This window comes from Orbicella faveolata, unplaced genomic scaffold, assembly GCF_042242905.1.
Source record: "Orbicella faveolata isolate gen_17 unplaced genomic scaffold, um_ofav_v1 contig_46, whole genome shotgun sequence".
Classification (NCBI taxonomy): domain Eukaryota; kingdom Metazoa; phylum Cnidaria; class Anthozoa; order Scleractinia; family Merulinidae; genus Orbicella; species Orbicella faveolata.
The window spans coordinates 32,879,237-32,900,576 of record NW_028301576.1 but is presented as its reverse complement, the minus strand read 5'-3'; the positions used below and the strand labels follow the sequence as shown (position 1 = coordinate 32,900,576).

Here is a 21,340-nt window from a genome sequence, read left to right as displayed (position 1 = left end):
TGAGGGCTTTGGACCAATCTGATGGGACGACATTAAGATCAAATGATTGTTGAAAGATGAAAGCGAGCCACGTAGAGGCTGTTTGTGAGATCTCTTTGAGTACTCTTGCAGGTAATTTGTCTGACCCACAAGCTTTGTGAGAATTCAGCTGGGCTAGCTGTTTTGCAACTCCATCAGGCGAGAGAAGCAAATCTGCAATCGAGGTGAATGGTGACAGGCCAATTTGAGGAAGAGGCTTCTGCTCATGGGTAAAAACTGAAAAGAAATGGGAGTTCAAAGTTTCTGCTTTCTCTTTGTCTGTAATACTCACCCCATTTTCGGTTTTAAGTGAGGGGATTCCAAGGCTTTCAGATTTGCTATGTTTAACATACGACCAAAACGTTTTGGGGTTTTCGGTCAGGTTATCACCAATAACTTCGTTTAAATAGCGATTGTGAGATTCTTTGACCAGTTTTGCCACTCGATTTCGTTGATACTTGAAAGCTTTCCAATGTTGCTGGTTTTCAGAGCGAATAGCTTTTTTGTGGAGGCGATCCTTTTTGCGCATCTCTCTTTTAATATCAGTAGTAATCCATGGCAGCTTGTACTTTGGCATGGACAATTTTTGTGGAACATACTGGGAAGTACCTTTAATTACAGCAGTTTTGAATGCATTCCAGTTATGCTCCACAGAGTTTTCCCATGGGTTTGATGCGAAGAATTCAGCCGATGACTTTGCTATAAATTCATTCAGGCCATCAAAGTTCGCTTTCTTGTACAGGTAGACTCTATGAGGAGACTTGGAAAAGCGCGTTGCTTTCAGGTTGATCTCGAAATTTACAATGTCGTGGTCACTTAAACCAGAAGAAGTAGACACGCCAGAAATAGAGTTAGGATAAGTAGACAATAATAAATCCAAAGTTTTCTCTGAAACAGGTCTCGTTGGAGCTTTGACGTGTTGGGTTAACGAAAAATCGTCCATCAAGTGCAAGAATTTATTGCTCCGAACTTCTCGAAAACATTCTTAAGATCTCGATATGAAATGCCACTCCCGGCTATTTTTTCAGCAATCTGTTGCTCGATGGGAAATTCCGCGTTTGTTGGATGATAAAGCGTTCCTCGGAACGTCTGCAGGAGTTCGTAGCGACGATCAAGGTATTTCATGTCGTTTTCTGCGTACTATGTTGTTGACATGTTCTCTGTCAACATGTCCTCTGAAATGTTCAAACGGGAGTCGAAGACTATTCTTCTTAAAGCTCTAACATCCTCCATTGCATCGTGTGCGGGGAAAGGCTCATGGAAAAGTGTCTAATAAATGGATTGTTGATTTAATTTAACTGTGGAACCATCCGGTAAGACCAGAGAGGGATGTTTACGTTTGACCAAGTTCTTCATCACAGGGAGAGTGTCAGAAAAGAAAACGTTAAGACAGGAAAGCTTTTCACAAAGTTGATGTCCACCTTGACGAAGAAGAGTTGGATTATCGAAAACCTGAGAGTTGTGCCTGATTAAAACAGTATAAATATTATTATCGCCTTTCACACGCCTGACAGTTTTCTCCAAGTAGGTCAGAAAATTTTCGAGTGACTTTCCAAGTGACACAGTTTCGACTGGTTGATTGTTTTTGAACAGGGTCCTGACGCCTCTGACTGTTCGGACACTTAAACCATTTACCCTTGTAGCATGAATATCTACATCCCTCGAAGGTAATATATAGTCGTTGAAACAGTGCAAACCTGATTGATCAACTGCTGAAAGCTGGCATATTTCTGCGGTTTTTCCAGACGTGTTTGTTTCAATATCGTAAATGATAAAATTGTAAACAGTGTTTCTGTCATAGGGAAATTTCTCCGCCACTGGTCTAATCGTTAATTCAGGAATGCATGTTTCAAAGTTTTTCAGCTCCTCACTTGAAATTTTCAAATTGATGATGTCGAATTCTTGGATCAGGTTGGTAGAATTGTTTGGATCCAGGTTAAGTCCTATTCCACTTTGGTATGTGTTTCCTTCCTTAGCTTGTTTTTTACCATCAAGATTTAACTTCTGCTTATGTAGTTGAGCTCTTCGGCGTTTGAAATTAATGCTGTTTTTTCTTAGTTTGTCTTGGGTAGCCTTGTGATCCATCCTTTCAATGTAACTGATACAGTGTATACCAGGTTCAATGTTGAGGCTCTCAAGTGTTTGGCTAATGTACTGATATCCAAGGTTTACTTGCGAGATGCCACAGGCCACTCGGAAGTCATTACTTTCACTTCCACCATAGTATCTGATTTTGGGATTTTTTGAGCCTATAACACTGTTTAGGGCCTCATTTCTCTGCGAATTTGACCCAGGTGATAACTTTGCAACTACTATGTCAGTACAATATTCATCAAAAATTCTCTCCAAAGCTTTCCTCAAGTCATCGCCATAGAAATCTTTGCCATATGGTAAGTCAGAGTGTTTATAGTTAATAGGGTCTTTCTTGGCACCACACCATGATTCATTGCAATTTTTTGTTGTCTCTAAACGAATGTGGTAGAATGCTTTTGAAGGATTTTTGAAGTGCTGATGGATTTCCCTTATTTTGAGACACGCTATAAGTAAAACATTTGACCAAGTAGTTGATAACTTTCTGTGAGAGAGTTGATGAATTTACAAATTTCCCACGTTGGCTTAGGTTATACAGCCTTGTAGTAAGGGATCTTTTGGCATGCACAATGTCTGTCCACTTTTCTACAGGATAAGGGACCTTCTCTTTTATATGTGTAGCTGTTGTGGAGTCTTCATCCCCGACATAAACAGATAGTTTGACATTAGAATTTAGGCTTTCAGTGAACAAATGGACTGCTGCCATAGGCTCCATTGCTTTTGATGATGCTGTATGATTGAGTCGGCAATTGTGTTGCTTGGCTTGTTTTCCAGTTTTTTTAGCATTTGTGCAAACCCTGCAGGATTTTGTTCTTGTAGTGTAATCCATAACCTTCCCATAAGTTAAACCCATGACTGCAGCATGACCGGTTGAAGAGTTATGCCCCTTTCCCCGTTTTTGCCAACCCATGTCATATGAGCAGGGGATATTGATGCAGCCTTGGTCATCTGCTTTTACACCCTTTTTGATGGCAGTATTTCTTTCTTCTGACATTGCAGTTTTGCAACTTTTCTTTGTTACTTGCTCTACTGCATGCCCAATCTAATTTTCTCTACTCTGGAAAGTTACTGGATTCATAGAGGGAATATTTAATGTACACAGTAAATTATTTAGGTGGGTTTCACCGATTCCTGTATGTAGACACCCAAGAACAGCTCTTGCATTAACATCCTGACTGAGTGGACCTCTTCGACCGCTCCTGTGTTCACTGGAGGTCTTGACAACATTCACTGTACCACACACTGCACAGGTAACTGAGAACACTGAGGCTAACCCACATTTTTTTTCTGCTGTTATGTTCCACAATGACAAAGTGGCTGAAAATAAAGTGAATATATTGATACTCAGGAAGATCTGATACTTTATTCTGGCAATGTGTTTTCTCCTTTAATTTGGAATAAATGAGCACTAGTAAATTTTTGCAAAAACTAACAACATTTCAAAATGCAGTGAATGCAATTTGTGGTCTGTGGCAAATTTACAACTGCTTGTTTGTTCCAAATTTATCAAAAACATTTTTGTTGCTCGCAATAGACAAACAAATGTGTGACGCTTGTTATAGGGAACTTGCCCAAAAATTTAAGGACCAACCCCAGGCTTTTTATGGCTGATTGCATATGAGACGTTTTGTAATGTATTGAAGATATACATGTATAATCAACCTCATAATTCTTTTTTGGAAACCTGTTAATTTTATAGCCTTAAAGCTGTGTGTACTTGCCATAAAACTGAGAATTCATTTTGACTTTTCTTTAGTGTTGATTTTCTTTAGGTAGAAAAATGTTTCTTCTCACCTGCTTTACAGTGTTGACAACATTTCAATGAACTCAAAACATCCAAGTCCATAATTCTACTTTCATGTGGGATGCAATTTTCCTTCTTTGTTTGTTTCTGATAAAAATTTAAAACTTATACGTTTTAATGGTAATTATTAGGTTGTAACTGTAACAAAAAGTGTTGGAATTTTAAAATGAAATGTCAGAATGTTCAGGTATAATCATGTTGACAATTTGCTATGAGCTACCTGTGGTATAATACAAAAGTTCAAATTGAGAACTATTTCAGAGCAAAGAAAGTCTTGATGAAGCACTTGTCTTAAAACTTTTAGGGAATTGTTTGGTGCCACGTATAGCGAAAACAAGATTTAAACCACACCTGACTTAAACGGGTTTCTCTTTTCTTCGGTGGGGACCAATCTTCGACCATTCCTTGAAACTCCAATTTCCTCTTTGCCCTCCACTCCTTTATCCCACGAGTCCAGTCGTCCGTGTTTCCACTTTGAGCGGGTTTCTTTCTTGAGAACCGACCCTTCTCGTCACGCAATGGTAGTTTTGTTTCCGCTGTCAGTTGCGCCTTTGCAGACTCTTCAGCTGTTTTCGGTGTTTCATCGCCCAGGGAACTCAAAGCGAAGCCTCCGACCATAAAAAGTACACCGTGACCACTCTGTGACTTCCTTCGCGGCACGACCGTCTTCTCTCTCTGATGTCGGCGCGATAAGTGCTGCGAATTGGCTTCTCAGTTTAACCACGTCAGGAGAACACGAAAGAAGTGTATTTTTAAACACATTTCTAGGCGTTTTTTGATGAACACTTGTTCTGGTCAAAAAGGATAGCGGTAAGTGGAACGCGACTCGCGATAAAAGTCTCGCCGCCATGTTTATTTTTGTTTTTTTTACTTTTCTTTTAAATACTCGCGCGCTCGCGCCATTCGCACCCATGCCTCGCGCGCCAAAAAAACTATGTAGAGCCACCTTAAGATACTATGGTTGGCCATTCGTTTCAAAATTACAACAGGGTATACGCGGGTTTTTCTGCCGTGTATACTTGTTTACATACGTTACGTATGGGCTTTAAGCCCGTATATACGACCATTTAGATCGCGTATATACGCATTTTTAAATGGCCATATATTCGCGTAAACTTAAGCGCGGGGATATGCGAAATAAATGCCCAAATATACGCGTCCTACAAGGACCCATACATACGCGTGCTAAAATGCGCGTATATGCGGGTCTCGCAAATTGATTTGTATATGCCCGCACGAAAGTGCCTTTTGACAGCATTGCTCTTCGTGTATGATAGCAATGAAAATTACTTTGACTAGACATCGTCAATATGGCGGCGGCAGTGGTCAAAAGTCTTGTCTTTGTTTATCTGCTTTTGAATGTTTGTCACTGCGCTCCAACAACTGAGCTTCTAGAAACAGTTACGCGCCTTTTGAATGACTGCGCAAGATTCTATCCCCAAGCTGATCTTAATATGGCGGAGAACTTGATCGTTCGCCTTGTAGTTGCGGTGGACTCTGTCCAACGTTTAGTTGATTCATTGGAGAGAGGTACCCAAGCGAATGCTGGAAGAATACCACCTCTTGAATCGCTGGTGAGACAACTTCAATATTTACTACATAGATGGGAAATGCTGGCATTAAGAGCAGTTTCATACACCTCAGTACGCCCCATTAGGACTTTGCCAACTCTATCAGTTTCTAATGGAAGAATGGGTCGTCCATCCTATGAAATATCAATACCTCAAGTGGAGTTTTTAAGAAACAGAATGAGATTTACTTGGTCCCAGATATCAAGAATGTTATTAGTTTCCAGAGCTACTCTTTGGCGTAGAGTTGGAAACATTCAGTCATTCTCCAGTCGATGTTATTATACGAGCCTCACAGATTCTGATTTAGATGCACTGATTCGAGAAATAAGACGTGGGTTTCCCAATTCTGGTATCAGTATGATGCTGGGACATTTGCGAAGTAGAAATATCTATGTTCAGCGTCAGCGTGTAAGGGAAAGTTTGGTTCGAACTGACCCAGCAGGGTCTGCTATGAGGTGGTTCAATACCATCACAAGGCGTGTTTACAGCGTCAGGGGACCTCATTCTCTCTGGCACATTGATGGCTTACACTGCCTTATCCGTTGGAGATTAGGAATACATGGTGGTACTGACGGGTTTTCCAGACTTATAGTGTATTTAAGTTGTGGAACAAACAATTCAGCTGCAACTGTACTCACTCTCTTCTTAGCTGCCGTGCAAAGTTACGGATGGCCCTCTAGAGTGCGTTCAGACAAAGGGGGTGAAAATGTAGAGGTAGGAAGAGCTATGCTACAGCAGAGGGGGTTAAACAGGGGAAGCATAATTGCTGGGTTGTCTGTACACAATCAACGAATTGAACGTCTCTGGAGAGATGTCTTCATTGGAGTGGGTCATTTTTTCTACACCCAGTTCTACCAGATGGAGAAAAATGGCATCCTGGAATCGACCAGCATAATCGATCTGTTCTGTTTGTATTACATATTTCCTCCCAGAATTAACCACCAGTTAAGGTGGCCGAACACAGTTTTCAAGAGCCTATGCCTAATTCACCATTACTTTTAAGCTATTTATGCCTTGGCGCTCGTTTTTTGCAAGAGTCAAGGTTAACCACAGAAACGTTTATTCTCGCATTTTGGCTAAGGTTTGTGCTGTTGCCATGGCAACGGGGCTGGTTAAAAACAAGGCTTAAAAAATGGTTTTTGTTTATTTAAAAAAAATCCAGTCGTTAGATTTTTTTCATCTTTTGCCCATTACAAATTGACATTAAATCCCTTCTGTCAACACTGTTCCAATAAAATTTTGACATAGGCGATTTTCGTAATTCGCCGTAAAATCGTTTTCACCGCATGTTCTGTATTATTAAAAATTCCCTGTCAAAATTCAGATTTTTTGCGATCGATCATTTACGTGGTTTCTGAACTATTTTTTTGCCAAATTTCTTGAAATTCTAACGACTGGATCGTCAGAAATCCGCAAGTTTCTGCAAAAGCAATCGGTCTCAATTTTTCGAGCAACTGCGCATGCGCTGCATTTAACTGGGTTCTTTCGGTAACAAAGAGAAAGCTGAGAATTGCTGGTTTCTTTGCGTCGTTACCTTTTCTAACATATCTTTGTAATAAAAGACTAAAGCCATCAATACACTGCGTTCAATAATAGAGAAAAAATAGCACAGATAGTGCGGGTGTTGAGTAAATAAAATGATCGCTCTTTGCAATCCTTGTGCGCGCACTCAATTGCATCAGCAAAAGCGCGCGCGAAAACTGTGTTCGGCCACCTTAAACCTCCTAGTTGAAGCATGGAATAATCATCCTGTACGCACAGAGGGTCACTGGACTCCTCAACAAATCTGGGTGAACGGTATGATTTCACAAGATAACACTCGAAATACTCATATCCCACTCCTGACACCATGTTAACTACTCTGGATGGCAAAAGTTTTATTGCTTACACACACACTGATAATGAATGAATATGCCGACTTAAACCTACAAGTTTTTATACCTATGTAAATAAAAGAAAGTTCCAGAAGCGTCTCTACATATATTTGGGCTTGCGGGACAATGCATACTAATTATCAAACACTCTACATTATGACTATGCCTGAAATGGTGATAGAATGAATCGAACTACACAAGCTGATTATGTAACACTGTCAGGGACATATTTGATGATAACAGCCAACCAGATGAGTTATATGGTGAAGACCCAACAGGACCTACACCAAATGAGTTTGACCTGGGCAGTGTTGAGGTACCAGATACAAACCTGCCATTGAATAACACAGAACTTGCAGATATCATGCATATACAACCTCTTTCAGCTAGTAATAACTATGGAGTGGATCTTTACTTGGCAGCTCGACAGCTTATTTTGAGACTAATGCAAGCACACCAGAATTAAGTGACTAATCATCAACTGTTGTGTTTGCTAAAGCATGATACACTGTTAAGATTCGACTGGCAGAAATACATGTCTCTTAAAAATTACAGGATGATTCAGGTGACATACCTTTTGAGTTTAAATGAAATAAAACTGAGAAAACACACTTAATAAAACTTATTACTCATGAAATCAAAACCATGATCTTATAAATCACCAATATGCACTTGAACGAAAGGCTGCAATAATGCTGGGATCATAAAAATGTGAACTGAACTGTTTTCTGACAACTTCGTGTTATCAAAAAAACTGACCAAATTTAATCTACTTAATGTTCTAAAAGTCTTAAGCTGTTAAATTTTACCAAAACCGTACTTCCCAAAGGTAACGCTTTTATGTAGGTGATCTTTGAAAATCTTGTATTCCGCATGTACAACTGGAATGTAAAGAGTGAGTGGACAAGTATTGGCCTCTGACAAAACTTTGGTAACACTGCTTGCAAGATACTTTATATGCAGGATAGTTGTGGGGTCATTTGGCAGTGACGGGTATCCTGTCCAGAACAGCATCAAGTCTTGCAAGACTTCCTGTCCCTTTTCATCATCTATTGAGTGAAACAACAGCACAAATTCTGTCAGAGAATGCAGCAGGTATATGTACTTTTCAAAAAAACAAAAAGCGAAATAAAAATACTGGGACCTCTTGCTACCAAGATCAAGGGCCATACTGTAAATTCAAGTTTTGTCCCTTCAATACCCACAATTTACCATACGGACTGAGGAAATGAGGTTAGTAAGATATTTATAATATCTCTAAATCTTTGAACCTGGCAGGAAGGAAAAAAGACGACAATGGCTTCCACTTTTTAGCAGGCCATACAATAGCATACACCCAGTAAATTGACCAATCAAAGCACTAAAATAACTAAAACACTTTTAATGGAATTTGTAACACTAGTGGATACTGGAAATATGAATCAAAATGTTCCAGGGCTGTTATTTAGCTACTTATTGAGACAGAGGAGCCCTGCACAAGTTTAATGAAATAGATTAGATGAGTTCTGTGTTCAAGCCCCATGGCCAATCAAACCAGTGTCAATCTCTGGTCTCTGTACATGTATATGTAGCATGAAGCAATTGTGGGTATTTCTACTCTCCCCTGGATGGGATGCCAGTCCAACACAGGGTTGCCCTCATCCGCCTTACACATTTGGAATCCCTGGGTGGAGAGAGGCACTGTGAGAGGTAAGTGTGTTGCCCAAGAACACAACACAATGATTCCAGCAAGAGCTTGAACCCAGACCACTCAATCCCGAGTCTAGTTCAAATCAAAACACCCCCATGTGTCCCCAACAAAAGATATTAACTTTTCATCATTATTGTACGTCAATACGAGTATTGTAAGGAACATACATCACATCTGAAGAGCTCATCAATGTACTGTCTGAAGAAGTTCCCAGCACGTTGGCAGAGGGGATCTCTGCTTTCTTCATATTGCATCTGTGATATCATTTTCCCTTCATCAATGATTCCCATGTCCATGGGAAATACTCTCTGTTGGAGGTCTGGGTATCTCTCCAGCAAAGAAAGAAGACCCACACCACATACTTTTACTTCTTCCAAGCCCCGTCTTAGATCATCCAACGCCGGTATTCTTTTTGTCACGACCTCGTAAAGGAGAATGCATTCATATGCCAGATGCCTCCTATCTTCTGTGATCGTAACATGGGGAAAGCCAGCTGTCATTAGAAGCTCTGTCATGTCCTGTGGGCTACCTGGTTCCGTAAATGCGAGCAATTGGTCTTCTCCACAATTAAGTAGCTATTATCAAAAAGGAAAATCACTGTCAGTCACAAATAAAGGACATTGATTCTAGGGTTTCAATAAGAGTTTTGGCAGAGGGGTGCCAGGTCATGACATCTAGCTGGTAAATAGGGGGGTCCCCCAAGTACATTTGCAGAGACCTATACATTTTCAATTTGTACAATCATTCTTTTTGCAAATGAAAATAACAAAATCCATATTAATAATATCACTAATAATTTTCTGTTAAGTCTGTTATATATTTACACAAGTGGGGTGTTTCTTGACTTAGAGGGCCTGGGTGTTTTAGCATTGCCAGCAGTATTTTTAAAATATTGGACAATGGCGGTCAGGTATTAAATAAAATATACATTGTATTAAATGATTAATTTAGGGCCTTAGCTCCTGCAAGTCTCCTGTAGCTTGAAGTGGTAGTGGAGTATCTGGACTAATAACCAGAAAGGCTTAGGTTTGAATGCTGGTTGGAGTGCAATATATTCTTGCAATTTCTTCTCACTATGCCTGTGTCACTGACTGAAAAATCATTGTCTCAATATAAGCTAAATTTTCCACAGTTACTTAACTGAAAGGGATACAAAATAAATTAATTTACCCTTTGCTTGAAAGCTTATAACCTTCTCATGGGAGACATTCAAGGAGAATTAATACATGTACATAGATTACATGTACATGTATACAGGTCATGTTTTACATAAAAGATTTCTGATGTTCAACAAACCTGTGTCAACTTCTCTTTTAAACAAGGGTCTGGAATATCATCTAAAGTTATGTGAGCTACTGCTGCATCCCTCTTTCCACTAGTCAGGTAAGACACAACAGCTGGGGAAAGTCCAGATACACCATTACAATCACTGAGAATAGAATGCAGTGTCATCTTTCCACCCAGGACAAACAATCCTCCAGACAAGACATCATAGGCATGAATTGGAATAAGATGCCCAACCTGACCCTCAAACAAATTTAGTGAACCCACTTGACTCTTCAACCTTTAACAGATGAAAAATTCTCTTGTAACACTGTTAACTACTCCGGATGGCAAAAGTTTTATTGCTTACACACACACTGATAATGAATGAAATCTCGAGCTAAACCTACAAGTTTTGATGCTTATGTAAATAGAAAGTTCCAGAAGCGTCTCTGCATATATTTGGGCTTGCGGGACAATGCATGCTAATTATCAAACACTCTACATTATGACTATGCCTGAAAGGTGATAGAATGAATCGAACTACACAAGCTGATTATGTAACATCTCCCCTCTAATCGAAAATAGCTTAAGGCCTTAACTGAAATGCTGAAACTAATTAAATTGTCTCTATAAGTCTTTTAGGTCTTGTAATCACATGTCTTGGTCGTTCACTGCTAGTGCTCTCGTCACGCTTTACACTCTCGGAAGGTAACGGAATAGTCTCTTGAGATGGACGAATGAAGCGACGATTTCTCACTAACTGGGTTCCATTAGTAGTTTCGACACTGTACGATCTCGGTTGAGACGCTACTGGTGTTTTGGTAACGGTTGCTGGGGTCCATTTGTTACACTGGGGGTGAACTTGTACGTACACTCTCTGATTCTGTGGCAGTGAAGGTAGATCCCTTGCAGTCTTGTTGTAGTGCTCGCACATTTTGTCCTTGTCTTTCACCATTTGCTCTCGGACAACCTGACAATGGGGATTCTGGATAGGGGATCTGGTTGGAAGTAATGCTCTGTACCTTCGTCCATTCAATAGCTCTGCAGGTGACGGTATGCTGGTAGTAAGGGGTGTGGCTCTGTAGATCAACATAGCTAAGTTTGGATCATGTCCTGCGGCTGCACACTTTCTCATGCTCTGCTTGACCGTCTGCACCATACGTTCAATGAAACCATTACTCTGCGGGTAACGAGGGCTGGACGTGATGTGGTCGAATCGGTACTGGTTTGCAAAGGCTGCAAATTCCTTTGACGAGAATGGGGGGCCATTGTCTGTCTTAACGGTTTGAGGTACTCCATATTCGCTAAACACCTGCTTCAGAATCTCGGTGGTAGCGCTTGCGGTAGTGCTGTGTACTTTTCTGACCACAGGAAACCTACTGTAATAGTCCGCTATCAGGAGATAAGTGGTAGACTGAAACTCGAAGAAATCAATTCCTAACTTCTCCCAAGGTCCTTGAGGAACTTCATGGGGCAACAGTGTTTCACGTTGTTGGCTCCTCGAGAACGTCTGGCACACTTCACAGCTCGGGGCTGTCTGTAGTAAATCTGAGGTTATTCCTGGCCAGAATACTGCTTCTCGGGCTCTCAGCTGCATCTTCTCAAAACCAAAATGACCTTCGTGAATGGTTTGGAGGACTCCGCTACGCAGTTTCTCAGGAACTATGAGTCTATGGCCTTTGAACAACAGACCATTCTCTGCGCTGATCTCTTCTCTGTATGTCCAGTAGTCTACAAGAAGTGGGTGGCAATCTTTCTTTAATTCAGGCCAACCATTTATTACCACTTGCATCAGTAAGCAGGAAGTAGTGTCTTCTGCAGTTGCGCATCTGAAAACTCCAATTCTCGTGGAATCGGCGGGGATTTCGTCTGTGAGCATGTGAACTGGGATGAATTCTTCCTCGTCTTCTCCTTCTTTAGGTGCTGGCTGAGGAGACACTCTGGATAGTGCGTCAGCTACGACATTATCCTTTCCTTTCAGGTATTCAATGCTCACATCATACTGGGATCTCAGCAATAGCCTCTGAAGGCGTGGTGAGTTAGACACTATGGATTTCTTCCACACGCTGACCAATGGCTTGTGATCTGTTTGCACCGTCACTGTGTATCCATACACATAATGATGAAATCTTTCAAGGGCAAAGACGACACTGAGCAGCTCTCGTTCAATGTTCGAGTAACGTTGTTCTGTCTCGGTGAGGGTTCTTGATGCGTAGATCACAGGCTTACCATCTTGGAGTAGAACTGCTCCTAAGCCTTTCTTGGATGCGTCTGACTGAATAGTGCTAGCTTTGGACTGATCAAAGTATGCCAACACTGGTGCACTCGTAATCTCCTTCTTAATAGCCTCAAATGCTGCTTGCTGCGAGCTCTCCCAGGTAAAGAGGGTGTCCTTCTTACAGAGCGCTCTAAGCAGTGCTGTTAAATCTGCCAGTGCTGGACTGAACCGGTTTAGGTAGTTCACCAGTCCTAGGAAGCATTGCAGATCTTGAAGGTTCTCTGGTGGTTTCATTCCTGTGATGGCTTGCACTTTTTTAGGGTCCATCTTGTACCCGGCTGGGGTAAGATTTCCTCCAAAGAATGCACAGTCTTGAGACTTGAACACAAATTTGTTTGAAGGTGAGATTGTTAGCTCTCGCTGTTTCTAGCAGGGTGATGACTGCAGCGTCATGGGTAGTTTCTTCGTTGCCATGGCAAAGGATATCGTCAACGATTCCAGCGCTATTGGGGACACTTCTCGGCACCCTGTCGATTCTTTCCTGAAAAACATCTCCTGCTACCTTTAGCCCAAAGGGTAAGCACAGCCATCGGTACTTCCCCCAGGGTGTATTGAAGGTTGTCAGGAAACTGCTCTCTTTGTCAAGAGGGACGTGCCAATACCCCGACTTCGCGTCAAGCAAGCTGAAGTACTTGGAATGTGCTAGCTCCGGTAGGATGTCATCAACTGTTCTGCTGTACCACTGATTCCTCTTTATCGCTTGGTTGAGATCTTTTGGGTCAAGACATAGCCGTAAAGAACCATCTGGTTTCTTAACTGGGACAATCGAGTTAATCCACTCAGTGTGCTCCTTTACTTCTTTGATGACTCCAAGCTGTGTTAATCTCTTCAATTCTGCTTTGTAGGGCGGTTTCAGGCTAACTGCAACTTGGCGCGGTGGGTGTTGAACGGGTTTGTAGCCTTCTTTTAATTGGATACGATAAGGTCCACCTGGCAAAGTTCCTATGCCTTGAAACACATCAGCGTATTCCTGCAGTAAATAATCCTTAGTTGTAGGCAACGAGTGTGTCTTTCCATTAATAGTGATCTTCTCTTGAGAACGCTTTTGGATCACTGGTACCACTGGATCAGTGCATTTCTGAACTCTTGGAATTGCTGGACCATTAGTGGTTTTCGCTGGCTCTTCTACGAGTGTCTTGATAGACCTATCTTTCTTAGCCTGGACAGCAGGTTTCTGGATCTCAGGGAAACTGACGTATTCCATGACTAACGCTTGCTTCCTGCCTAGGATCATATGACCTTTGCTGTCTGCGACTTCGCACAAAACTCTGAATGTCTTGTTACCATGGTAAAGGTACACAATGCAGGATCCAAGGTTTTCCACTGGACTGTCATTATAGCCTTTGAGATTCACGGTTGGTTTGTCCGAAGAGTGCTTTAGCCTTGTACAACGGCAGAATGTTGCAACTTGCTCCGGTATCAACCTCGCAATCAATCTGGAAGATTTGTGATGAAGATTCCTGGCTGATCCATAACGGGCGGATGTGAGGTTCCGATTTTGGATGATTAAGACTTTCCACTGTTACTGTCTTGAGGTGATGAATAGGCGCGTTGAAGTAAACTGGCTCATATTCATGCAGTACGCAGTCCACACACTCGGGAGCTGTTGCAGACTGGACTTGTAACTCATTGACACGTGCATCTTTACTCTTTGATCTGCACACAGAACTATAATGCCCTTCCTTCCCACACTTGAAGCACTTTGCGTTCTTTGCGGGACACTCACTTTTGGGATGTGACGGTTTCGCTCCACAGTTGAAACAACTTTCTCTTTTGGACTTTACTTGTTTCTGATCCTTGGAACCTGTCCTATGGGGCTGATCGTTGGAACCGGGTCTTTGGGGCTGCTGTCTGCTCCACTTGGCTCCTGTCTGCCTGTTTCCTTGGAGTTTATGAACTTCCATTTGCAGTGGATCGCCTTTGAATTCCAGTCGCATGTAACCAACCTGGTGTGCTGTGGCATCCTGATTCTGAGCGATTTCTATTGCCTCTTCCAGCGTCAATGCTAAGCCTTTTTCAATGCACTTGTAATAGGCCTCTTTGGAGCGTAGCCCAATTACTATTGCATCCCGAAGTAGTCGATCGCGGGCTTCTGGAGGATATTCACACTGGTCGCACAGAATAGTGGCTTTGTCAATGTACTCTGCAAGGCTAAGATCACCTTGCTCCAGGCGGCGGAAGTTTGATGCGGCTGCGAGTGCGTTGGATTTTGGCTTTGTCCACTCCACGAACTTTTTTAACAACACGCTTGGATCTCACTTCTGTTCCGTGGTGAGATTCAGTGACTTTATGTGCGTTCTTCCAGTTTTTCCTTCCCAAACGAGAACATAATTTGCTTTCACGGCTTTGCTCTTCGAAGCTAACAGACCATTCAAAAGGAGTTCACATTCCTCAACCCAATCTAAGCACTTTTGGTAACATTCGGGGCCCGGCGAGAAGTTTCTTTTAGGCGCTGGTAAATGCTCCAATTCAGCCATTGTGAATTGAAAGAATTTATCTTTCCGAAAAGCTGGCGGTGATCGCTGTCGACGTTAGTCTTGGCTGGGTTTGTAAAATCCTGACACCATGTTAACTACTCCGGATGGCAAAAGTTTTATTGCTTACACACACACTGATAATGAATGAAATCTCGAGCTAAACCTACAAGTTTTGATGCTTATGTAAATAATAGAAAGTTCCAGAAGCGTCTCTGCATATATTTGGGCTTGCGGGACAATGCATGCTAATTATCAAACACTCTACATTATGACTATGCCTGAAAGGTGATAGAATGAATCGAACTACACAAGCTGATTATGTAACAAACACCACCTGCATCTACCCCTAATTCATCCACAAATTCAACACACAGTGGCCTGGTTATATCAAACCCAGGATTCTTGTATTTTCTCAGCATTTGCTTCAGGAGGTCAGTATTCCTGTACACGTGCACATCCATGTCACATCCAAAGGGCTTTAAAGCTTCAGCGGTAAACTTTTTGAGGGACATGACAGCATTATCTGTCCTCATAATCGGTAAGGCTGCCAAAGGGGTATTCCAAAGCCACTCATCTTGATCACCATTGTCATCATCAGAATCACATGCAGTTGCTGTATTTCAGTAAGAAAGATAATAGTAATTAATGAATTGTCATCTCGATATAAACTGACCACAAACATAACAATAAAATGGAGCTATAATGTTTTGCATAAAATGTTTATTTCATGTCTTAACTGTGCTAGTCAGTTTGTACTGAGATGGTGAAGAAAATGTCATCCACTAAATGTATATTGCATTTAAATGTGTCAGCTTTTCAAGTGTTACATGTCATAAATCATGGCATTTACTATGTCACAACACTTGCAACATGTAATCCTAAGTTCATCTACAATAAAGTGAATCAGCTGTTGTATCAAGTCAGTCACATCATTACAATAGTTGTAACAAGTAGAAATAGAAATGTTTTGCATTTTCATCAAGATTAGAGTTTTGAAACAGATTAAGCACAAAAAGGTGCTAATGGTAACTATTCCTAATTACTCTCTATAGTTATAAATCACACCTTTTATTACTCCAAAGAGAAGTTTATTGACTGCAACTCTTACATCATTCTGAGCTTGTCTGAGAGCTATTTTAATTTGTTCCCCATCCTTATCAGGGAACATCTCTCTCAGGATTTCCACTTTACTTTCTTCAGATTCATCAGAGCATGCTGACTGAATAATGTTGGCACTTCCATTCATATAACTAGGACCTGGTTGCTCTGCATCATCTAAACCAAAAAAGGAGAAGAAAGTTACTAAATTAGGTCTTCAGTTGTTTTTATTCTTTCTATTCTGGTAATGCAAGGTGGTTCTTATAATTATCTGTCAAGTGACTGTCTAAATTCTGCAAATCAGTACAAACTTTAACATTGTAACATGGTGGCATACCACCCAGCCCAAGGTAAGGCTTTACAAAACTCTTAATTGGGCAAATTAAGAGCAGTCACTGACACTAATACAGTATACATGCATACACACGAATTACTGTACCCAAACATGCCACAGTTGTTTTCAGTTAGATCTCAATATGAATGTTTTTTTGAGACGCTGTTAATTGATAGACAAGTGCATTACACACTCTATCCTCTGAAAAAACAGAAGCTCATGGAAACTCAGACCAATCTATTGATGAAATTTTCTTTTTTTATTGTATGAATATGTTATAAATGTAGCTTTTAATATCATCACTACAGTAGTTAGTCACTAGAATTAAAGGAAGATACTATCAGTGGGCAAATGCAAAATAACATTCATAGTATAAACCTACTGATTCCAACACTGTGGGGGGAAATCCTTATCTGTTCAGGTCTAGAAGACTGTGGTCGGCCAGCATAAGGTGAATCTAAATAATCGTGGAGGGATGATTGTCTTGCTGCTGTGCTTGTACTGGAAGTAATGGCTGATGTACCACCTACATTGTCATCCTACAAAAAATATATATTGGGGACAACACAATTATAAATTACTGATTGTGATTATTATCATCTGCTGAGAAATGGAAAGGCCAGAAAACTATAAACTGTCAATTGGTATTTTCACGTAATGCCATCACAAGTCCTTTACACAGTCCATAACTGTTTTGTTTCGTTAAATTATTTTTGATCTTCATCTGACTCATGGCCCAGCTGGGATGATGTGGATGAATGTGAGTGAGTGAATCTATGCACACAAAATGAATTGAGAGAGAGCTGAATGTCCCAAAGGACATCATGTCTCCCTGCACCTATTACAGAGTGGAAGTGGTGAAACAGAAACCAGGGCCACATCCACAGACTGGGCAATGCCAGGACCTTTTAGGGATTCATTTTACAAAAATAGGTCCGCAATGCGTACATGTGTCTAGTGCAGGGTAATAGAGTAATGTGTACATGATTATATAGGATTGCGTTAGACTTTGTGAATGCAATTAGGATTTATCTGCCATAGAGTACAGGAGTGGAGGCTGGGGTATAATGTGAAGCTCCAACAGTGTAGCAAAGAAAAATGGCCTGAACTAACAAACGTGTTGAAGGCGATATTGAAAAGTAAGAGTAGAGGTTGGTCTTCTGGAAGTAGTGCTAACTATTATGAATTTGTTATTTTTAACATCACAGTGCCAACGATGAAATGAATTGAACACAACTTTATTTCAAGGCAACTAGGTGAATCTTAAAGTAAGATTCATTGTGACGTCATTCTTGCTTTGCCAGTCTACTTGTAAATAACAGTTTTTGTAACTCTAATGAATAGCTTTCATCCAACTTGTGAATTAACAACAACAATAAAAAGAGGAATTAATTACTATAATAACGTGGCTGTTTACTGACTGACATTCTGTTGTCATTCTTGTCTTGTCATTCTACAATGTACATGTAATATATAAGATATACAAACAGTTTGTGTAAATTTTAGTAGCTTTCATCCAACTTGTGAAGTAACAACAAAACAAGGAACTAATATCAATAATAACATGGCAGTCTACTGACTTACATTTTCAACTACTTTGCTTTGTCGATTATAAGTTGTACAGATCGGTGGCAAAGCAAACAGTGTAGATTCTGCTTGAGTAAGACCTTTTACTTCAATAGTATCACTAGTAAGCTTAGCAATTTGGTTCCTTCCTCTCTGTACAGGCTGCTATTTCTATTTCTTTTCTACATTCTAATTCATTCAGGTCAAAAAAGTCTGGTTTTACTGGAAACTGCATTCCGTTCACAAGAGCAACTGGTGGAACTTTGTTCTTTACTAAGTAATTTTGGCATGTTCTACACAACCACTCGTTATTGTTTATACTTTTTCTGTTACAGCAGTAGGATTTGATTTTCTTATTTTGTCAGCAGTGGAAACACTGTGTTTATACCACAGCTGGTCACAACAGCTACAGATATATAATGGGCCCTGGGACACAATGTTGTGAAACCTTTTTATTACATCATCCATATTTTTTCCATTTCCCTTCTTTGTTTCTTTTGTGGTTGCTTGTTCGCATATTTCACCGTGACATCCAGTGGTTGGATTGTCTACAGTGCCAGAACTTTGTATTTCATTTTCACATTCAAAACTTGGATTCTTTCTGTTTCCCTTCGTTGTTTCTTTAGTGGTGGCTTCTTCACATATTTCACTCTGACATCCAGTGGTTAGATTCTCTACAGTGTCAGAACTTTGTATTTCATTTTCACATTCAAAACCTGGATTCTTTTTGTCAGACCTTTTTTTCTTGTAAAGCTTCATGTAAGCATTCCATTTTTGTTTCTGCCCAGGAGTTTTTGACTTATTTTGACTTGTCTCATTAGTTAACCTAAATTTCCTCATGCAAGGACCATGTTTCCTTTTTCGACTCATGTTAACATGTGGTTGTTCAGAAAGAACATTTTGTTCTATTAACTTCAAATGATTATTACTATGCTGATTTTCTAAGTCAGAGCTATATGGCACTGTTGATACATAATGTACTTCATTTACATGACCTAAATATAATGTTGCGGGTGGCTGTTGTGATAAGTGATTGGGCTCTACCAAAGTGACCTCAGCAAAATTTTCATGGGATTCTATGATATAAATATTTACATGTTGAGACTCTGCAAACTGCTTGAACAATTAGTGCATCACACCATGTACCTTGCATTGACATATTACTTAAATAATCATTCCATGAATGCTCTGTATTGCTTTCAATAAAACTTTCAGGGTTATCCCTGAGGTATTGAACACCAACTTCTCTTATGTGCCGGTGATGACTTGAATCACCATACAACTGATGTGACACAGCTCTAAAAAAACAGTCACCTGCACCACCAACATCAAGAGGTCTCAATCCCAGCTGACGTAATCGATAGTTTAACAATAAAGTGGAACTTACTGACAACGCAGTTTGATCACAGACATCTTGCTCAGGGCCTGGATTTAACTTGATATCACCGGACATCAAAAGCTTCATTTTCGATACACAATATCTTTTGGTACAGCTACATGATTTCAGTGTTTTGTGCTCAACTAAACAACGCATACTTGCTTGTTTACTATTTTGTAACAACTTGTTTGCTGCCCATCTTTTAGGATTTACAAAGTTGGTAAAAAAACAGTCGCATCTGTGTACGTATGTTACATACCATAACTTATAGTCAGTCGCTAACTTGTACAAACTTGAAGATTTAGGAGTAGATTTACTGAAAATGCGCTTCAGCTTGCGTCTAGCTTTTCTCTTTTTCATGGAGCTCATAATCTTTTTTATCGGTAATCTTGAGGGCTCTCGGTCTCTATGACGTTTTTGCTGTACTTTGCAATGTCTATCAAATACTCTCTCACACGGCGAGCACACCTCCTCATCAGTGCTAACCATCACATGGAAAGATTCAGTAAAAACGACCCTTGGGTGATATTTAACAAGACTTTGTCGGAAGGAAATCGCCACAGCTTTCATATATGTTAGGCTAATGAAAGGTATTTTCACACTAAATCCTTCAGCAGCGAAAGATTTTCTGCCGTTTACATTTCCCTGACAGGGCTTATTTAATCCCTCAGCGGGCTTTGTTATCCCCAAAAGGGGCTCAATATTTCCCATAACGGGCTTTTCTTTCCCCAAATGGGGCTCATAAAGCTTAATCTGTATCCTCTTCGCATACGGTCGCAAAATTGCAGCATGGAGATTCTCTCGGCGCCAAGTACCTTGATCTTCAACTTTGAAGCACCTTTCGAAACCTTTCATTCAGCCGGATTGACACATACTTCGAAAGCTGTGGCATACTGAGACAATACGTCTTAAGAAATTCATCACAAAGTAAGAAACTAAAAGGTAACTTACCGATAGGACAACTCGTATCACACACGTATCACTACTCTCTCTTTAACCTGTTGGACCAGCTCCACTTCTTGCAACGAAAGCAAATTGTCGTAATCAGTTTTCTTGCAGTTGTCAGGAGTTGTCATGGAAAGCACATGGTGATGGCGTAATTATCGTCTCTACTAATACACATTCGATTGGTTCCGACTGTCATTGGTTGTTTATTTTGGGTCACGAAGAGATTACGAGTGATTATCAATGATATTACCCTCCTGGTACCCAGTAAAGAATGCTTCATGTAATGTGTCACATAGGAGAAACCTCAGTGAAACTTTATTCGTATGACGTAATAATTTGCCATATATGAAGCACTTACCAGAGGATTTTAGCATTTTCTCATGGTGTCTGTGTTTCGCACTAGACACAAAAACTCATGCATCCCACTGCATTACTTTTGTCACAGTGTCAGAAAAAGTTATAACCCAATGTGCCTGTAGGAATGTTAGCCCTATGTTTAGCTAAGGGAAAGAAACATTCATGTCACAAAACCAAATTTATCTTGTAATGGGACTTACAGGCCTAGTACTTGTGCAGGTACCAGTACATGAAGTTGCCACAACGACTTCAATATAAATACAACCCTGTCTATAGTTGCATGAAATTCCCAGGCCATCGTACACAGCAGATTGCCTTGTGGTGACTTTACCATTTTTTCTGTGAACAAAACGTATGTCTTCTGGCTTCAAGGGTGTAATATTTGGCTTGTTGGTAGGTGGAGAAGAATTGTAAGCAACACAGATAGTGTTCAAAATTTCTGACTCGGAGCTATGATCAGAATATTCAATGTTGCCTTCCCAGATTTCTCTAAATGATTTGTAACACCATGGCTCATCTTTACTTCTTTCTGCAGCTGTGTTGTAAAAAAGTGCCAGTACCACTCTGCGTTTTTTCTGAGGTGTTCCCAT

The 21,340-nt window shown here is 40.5% G+C and overlaps 3 protein-coding genes and 2 pseudogenes across 6 annotated transcripts; 1 reads left to right on the top strand and 4 right to left on the bottom strand.

The window, feature by feature from the left end:
• LOC149099834 (uncharacterized) lies at nucleotides 1-3,464 on the bottom strand (annotated as a pseudogene).
• Nucleotides 3,465-5,110: 1,646 nt separating this feature from the next.
• LOC149099833 (uncharacterized) lies at nucleotides 5,111-7,453 on the top strand. The gene has a single exon (XM_089276962.1). The coding sequence runs from the start codon at nucleotides 5,224-5,226 to the stop codon at nucleotides 6,484-6,486; it is 1,263 nt and encodes a 420-aa protein (XP_089133088.1). The 5' UTR covers nucleotides 5,111-5,223; the 3' UTR covers nucleotides 6,487-7,453.
• On the bottom strand, nucleotides 7,337-10,500 carry LOC149099832 (uncharacterized). Its single transcript, XM_089276970.1, has 3 exons — nucleotides 10,345-10,500; nucleotides 9,221-9,623; nucleotides 7,337-8,407 (listed from the first exon to the last, which is right to left on the bottom strand). The coding sequence occupies exons 1-3, from the start codon at nucleotides 10,498-10,500 to the stop codon at nucleotides 8,157-8,159; spliced, it is 810 nt and encodes a 269-aa protein (XP_089133096.1). The 3' UTR covers nucleotides 7,337-8,156.
• On the bottom strand, nucleotides 10,472-21,340 carry LOC149099830 (uncharacterized). Of its 4 annotated transcripts, XM_089276966.1 has the most exons (5): nucleotides 20,951-21,340; nucleotides 16,884-17,040; nucleotides 16,135-16,344; nucleotides 15,414-15,682; nucleotides 10,472-10,612 (listed from the first exon to the last, which is right to left on the bottom strand). In XM_089276966.1, exons 1-5 carry the CDS (start codon nucleotides 21,338-21,340, stop codon nucleotides 10,577-10,579), a joined length of 1,062 nt encoding a protein of 353 aa, XP_089133092.1. In that variant the 3' UTR covers nucleotides 10,472-10,576. The 4 variants fall into 4 exon arrangements, with proteins under 4 accessions (XP_089133092.1, XP_089133091.1, XP_089133090.1 ...); XM_089276965.1 differs by lacking the exon at nucleotides 10,472-10,612 and having other exon boundaries at nucleotides 15,169-15,682; XM_089276964.1 differs by lacking the exons at nucleotides 10,472-10,612; nucleotides 15,414-15,682; nucleotides 16,135-16,344; nucleotides 16,884-17,040 and adding an exon at nucleotides 17,724-20,460 and having other exon boundaries at nucleotides 20,951-21,090.
• On the bottom strand, nucleotides 13,927-15,069 carry LOC149099831 (uncharacterized; annotated as a pseudogene).